The sequence below is a fragment of the Rhynchophorus ferrugineus genome, unplaced genomic scaffold (genome assembly GCF_030347505.1).
Source record: "Rhynchophorus ferrugineus isolate W39M unplaced genomic scaffold, kcgeb_rfMv2 rfM7, whole genome shotgun sequence".
Lineage (NCBI taxonomy): Eukaryota > Metazoa > Arthropoda > Insecta > Coleoptera > Curculionidae > Rhynchophorus > Rhynchophorus ferrugineus.
The window spans coordinates 36102281-36108280 of NW_027472586.1; the positions used below are offsets into that span (position 1 = coordinate 36102281).

A 6000-nucleotide genomic window follows, 5' to 3' on the forward strand; every position below is an offset into this window, starting at 1 on the left:
TAATCATGTTTTCATTGAGTGACATAGGCATATATATTTTATGCCCGTGCAAAGTCGGAGCGGGCCGCTATGTTTTTATATACAACGTTTATATTTTTTCTGTAGTGTATTTAATTTAGTATCAGCATTGCACCCATGCGAAGCCGGGGCGGGTCACTAGTAAATTAATATATTAATGCTAGTCGGTGCCGAGTCGTACAAGTTACAATTTGTCTCTACATTTTTTTTTATTATTTAATTATTACATTATAACTAGTCCTTTCCGTCTAACCTACAATGTTTCTTTATGATAACTTAAATCTAGGTATATAACTAGGAGGACCCATCGGCCCTATCTCAGTCTCCGGTGAAATAATGCTTATTTACATGTCATTGCTGAATTTTTTATTATAAGCACCTCACTACATAACACTGCACTACTACAAGATCAGTTGATTTCATTCTTTTGAGTCTATATCTTGCTCTGATGGTATCCAAAAGCTGCAATATTTCAATATTCTTATGAAAATGGAGTCTTTCCTCATACTCCCTTGCAATTCTCTTGATTTCTTGACTGACTGTGGGTCTTGACTGTCGCCCACGATACCTCTCAGGACTTTGTTCTCAAAAATTTGTATTTTATTTATATTACACTTTGCAGAATATCCCCATAATTGAACTCCGTATGTCCATATAAGTTTCAGTATTTTCTTATATAATAACAATTCATTATGTATTGATAATTGTGATTTTCTTCCAATTAGCCAGTACGTTTTCTTATATTTCAATTCCAGTTCTTTCCTTCTTTATATGTTCCTTCCAGCGAAGTTTCGTATCGAAATTCATTCCAAGATATTTAGCGTTGTTGCTATATGGAATGATAGTATTATTTAATGTTATTGGTGCTTGTACGATCTGATTGTAGGTGAACTGCACATGCACAGATTTACTTTCGTTAATTTTTATTTTCCAAGCTTGTGTCCAATTATTTATAGGCTTGGCTTCTTCACTATTGTCTCCGACAGCTATAATAGCAGTATCATTAGCAAATGTAGCCATCGTAATATTCTCCATTTGTGGTATATCACAAGTGTAGAGTAGATTAAGCATTGGTCAATAATATCTGTTATTCTGTGGACCTGGTCAATTGTTGAATGTTTGTTAATAAACCCAAACTGAGATGTTGGTATTAGGTTGTTTCTCTCTATGAGCCTCTACATTGATATATGGAGGATCGGTATTCATCGATTCGAGTGGATGGTGGATAAAAATCGATATTTTAAGTTCGGCATCATCCACACATCGATATTATAAGAATAAAATATCGAAACATTTCATGAAGTTTGTGATATTTTACGACCAATAGAAATAACCATTCATGAAGTTATGTTATATTATCTAAATGTTTGTATAGAAAGCTATCTCTAGACTTTTTAACCTAATTCAGTTATTGTCTACTATGCTGCTGCTATGTCCTATTCGCAGCCGAGCAAGTACGCTCAGTTGGAACCTGCAAATTTATTAATATTAGGAGATTGATGAGAGACCCTCTTGATCTCCCACAACTTGTTAATTTCCATAAGGAGATCACAATTTAGTTGATCTAGTTTTTTGTATAGAGTCCTTAGGTGTGTCGTAGCGTCTTCCTTACTAAATAGAAAGCTTAGTTTAATTGAATCTTCCTTTCTGCTCGCAAGATAGTCAGCTCTTTCTTTACCGGATATTCCCCTATGAGAGGGAAGCCATAGATTATTTATCCTTATTCCCCTGCTCTCCAGTGCTGTATGTAGCTCTCTGATAGCTACAACTAGAGGGTGGACAGTCTTTACTGAAATCAGACTATCCAAAGAACTCATTGAATCATATCATTGTATAAATTTATACTAAACCTATTTGGTCATATGGAATCCAACTATTGGGAACCGCTAGCAAGTCTAGTATATCCATCACACAACGGTTTCTATATATATATATATATATATATATATATATATATTTTTGATATATATATATAATTTATATATATATATATATATATAGAATATTTTATATTTTTAAATGTTTTATAAAAATTTTAATTAGAATTTAAATAGAATATTCTATTAAAATTTTATTTTTTAATTTCCCCCTGTACTATAAATAATGCTTTTTAATCCTAGTTTTTAATTTCCCCATATAGTAAATAAACCCGTCTTGTCCGCCATCGTAGATATTCTTGTCATTTGTACACGAGCGTTCTTGTAGACTATTGTTAATGTTACAATTATAACCCATAGATGTCACTGATGAGAACAACAAACTCGGCACATGTAGATCCAAGAAACCGTCGACATTTTCTGACAATGACATTGACATTGGCGCACAAAATGTCGGGCACTTACATAAGTATCACAGACGGTACCGATTCCTATAACGTCGACGATATAACGTCTCGTTCTTACAAGGAAACTTTAACCCAGCTCTCCAGGGACGCTAACAAGCACGAATGTCAATCGAACCTAGTCAGGAACTTCGTCAGTTGCGTCCTGTCCGAATGCATGAACGAGCTGGCCATCCTGAGCTCCATAGTAGAACGTACCGAGCAGCAGTCCAACGCGGACAAGTACCCGGTGTACAAGAGCATCGAGGAACGGTATATGGGTCATGAAAACCACGCAGAAACCCGCATCGGTAGTGAGATCGATGATTTCGACAAACTCTCGAACGATATCGGTACCATGTACGTTTTAATCGACGACTTACAGAAGGAGATATGTCAGACGGGTACCTACGGTCGTTTGAAGACATTTATCGATGCCATGAGACGGATGCGACAAGAAGAAGACCAACTGCTACAGGATGAGGTGAATCAGACAAAAATAATTGACGATATCAAGACCACGTACGAGAAGGAACGTCTGGAGAACATCAGGACCATCGAAGAGACCAACTCCAACATCCAAAAGCTGAGATTCGAGTCCGAGGACGTGTATCTCTACGGACAGAGAGAAGCCGTCTTCTTCGAGCAATGGGAGAAGGCTCGCCTCGAGCAGAACGACATCCGGTGCGAGGAGAAGGAATCCTCCTACTCGAACATCGTCACCGACGCCAAGGAGAAGATGCAGCTGGAGAACCGATGTCATAAGGAGTTCGTGGCTTACCTGGAGGAGAGCAAGGACGACCTCCTGGAGGACATCCAGGCGTGGATGAAGCGTTTCGATGAGGACTTTGAGAAGCGCGAGAACGACATCATCAGCCTAAAGCCGGAGCTGGAAAAAATCAAGGAAGAGAGGAAGGCGGTTGAGGAGAGATACAAGGAGCGGACGGCGGCTATCGAGGATTTCTTGGAGTACAAGCGGGTGGAGGCGGTTAAAGCCGAGCAACGACGCAAGGAAGTGGAGGCAGCTGTCAGGATACAGGCTTGGTGGAGGGGGGTCATGGTGCGGAGGAAGCTGGGGCCTTATAAGAAGAAGAAGAAGGGGAAAGGTGGGAAAGATGGCGACAAGAAGAAGGCGAAGAAGAAGAAATAGTATAGCTTAGCGTTTGTGTCGTACTTAAACATTAATAATGATGTAAAGAAAACCTAAAGCTTGGAAAATATTTTGACACGCAGATCGATTAAACTGACAATACCACTCAAGGAATATATTTTTAATAAAAACCATTATGTGTTTGCATTATTGGACATTGGTTTTTATCCCGAACCAAAAAATAATGTTGTAGTGATCAGAACAAATGATAGTCGAACGAAGTCCTGGCAATAATTTGGAAGCTTCAAAACTTCTCATCCAATATTTCCTAATGTTTGCCGAATGTTTAAAGATATGTGTAGTCTAGCGTTGTCGCTGCAGGAAGGCAACGTCTATTGATCAGTTCTTTTTTAATTATTGATCCAGCTCAATGGATCAAAAATATTAACAGTTTTGTTCGCCTACCGATTCTTCGATAGATCCTTAGTGTAACTGTCTTTGTAGACCTTTTCTAGTAGAAAACTACAATTTACTCTGATTGCTCACAGATGATAATTTCATCTAGATTTGGATGTAAACACTAAAACACCCACTGTACTTTTTTTTATTACTCTTACTAGTTCTACAATCTTCCCAGAGGGCAATAAGTATTTCTAATCTTTATATTATATATACATGACATGTAGAATATCATTTCATTAAATGATTTTTTGTACAAAATACTATTTTAATTTATTAATCTTATTTTAAAGCTTATTGTAAAAGCTATATATGTCCAATAATCAGATCGAGCAGTGTTAGACGTTTTAGTCCACGCATTTCACTATCACTTCGCATATTTAGCTGATGCACTGACACTCTTTCGAAATACTTTACACGTTGAGTTACACTCTTTATTGGTTCTAGACGAATATCGCGTTGTATCACTTCATTTGAAACATAGTACGGAGCATCGACAATGACACGCAACACTTTATTTTGAAACCGTTGTGTGATGGATATATTAGACTTGCTAGCGGTTCCCAATAGTTGGATTCAATATGACCAAATAGGTTTAGTATAAATTTATACAATGATTCTATGAGTTCTTTGGATAGTCTGATTTCAGTAAAGACTGTCCACCCTCTAGTTATAGCTATCAGAGAGCTACATACAGCACTGGAGAGCAGGGGAATAAGGATAAATAATCGATGGCTTCCCTCTCATAGGGGAATATCCGGTAAAGAAAGAGCTGACTATCTTGGGAGCTGAAAGGAAGATTCAATTAAACTAAGCGTTCTATTTAGTAAGGAAGACGCTACAACACACCTAAGGACTCTATACAAAAAACTAGATCAACTAAATTGTGATCTCCTTATGGAAATTAACAAGTTGTGGGAGATCAAGAGGGTCTCTCATCAATCTCCTAATATTAATAACTTTGCAGGTTCCAACTGAGCGTACTTGCTCGGCTGCGAATAGGACATAGCAGATGAATTTGTTAAAAGCAAGACCCTACACTATGTGATCAATGTCAAATACAACAGAGCGTCAACACATCCTTCTGGACTGTAGAAAGCTTGAAATACTAAGACAGCAACTCCAATGCCGAGTTCATTAGAGCAACTGGTCCAACCCAAGCACTTGGACATGATTATTCAGTCCAAATTGTTGAGAAATTAGCTTAATTTAACCTGCTCCCATATACTTTATCAAACTCCTGACGTATGTCTAGGAACGGAGCTGAACAATATCTTTTGGCGTTTAAATCCTTATTTATTTTGTTAACAAGCCTATGCACTTGTTCAATTGTTCCATGATAATTGCGAAACCCAAATTGGTGTTCTTGAATGATCTTTATTTTTTCTGCTATACAATTGAGACATTTTATATTTTTCAACTATTTTCGACGAGGTGAATCAAAATGATGAGTTTGTTTAGGTCTTTCTAGTTCCACCTCTTGAGCCTGAATGTTCCAAAGAGCTCTCTGGCTACATTGTCACGTGGTGGGTATACAACCTCACCCTGAGAGAACAGATAGTAAAGATTTTTGTTAACATTACCAGCTCTTGATGAACAATTGCTTTTCAATCCAACCAAACACTTAATATGACCTTCTTTGGCCACAATGCGGGATCTGGAACCGACTGTACAACTTATCCGGGCTTCGATTTTTTGCACGTAACTACCTGTGTTGTTGGCCTTAATCATTCGCAAATGAAAATATGACAAATTCAATGTTTCTTTTGAAATAAAGCTTTATGTAATCATGTAATGTTCAAAGCTATCCTATTAATATTTAGTTCTTCGCCGTATATTTTAAGAATTTAATCGACAATCGACATTTTCAGTAATTTCTCAGTTTTGGTAATGTCTGTCTTTAACATGGAAATCGAAGAAATACTGATTTAAACTCTTATCATCTTAATAAACATACAATTATGAAGATAAAACAATATATGAATACGATCTTTTAGAATTATTTTTTTCAAGGTGCAATAACATTTCATAAGTTCAGTATATGGCGTGGAATTCTCTATATGAACAACTTACTAAACCCGCTAACCCGATATACATTAATGAAAATAATTAT

General features: G+C 36.9%; 1 protein-coding gene across 1 annotated transcript; it reads left to right on the forward strand.

Annotated features, from left to right (window-relative positions):
• The first annotated feature begins 2310 nt into the window (after positions 1-2310).
• Positions 2311-3991, forward strand: LOC143199713 (dynein regulatory complex protein 9). The gene has a single exon (XM_076409706.1). The coding sequence runs from the start codon at positions 2322-2324 to the stop codon at positions 3486-3488; it is 1167 nt and encodes a 388-aa protein (XP_076265821.1). The 5' UTR covers positions 2311-2321; the 3' UTR covers positions 3489-3991.
• The last annotated feature ends 2009 nt before the right edge of the window (positions 3992-6000 follow it).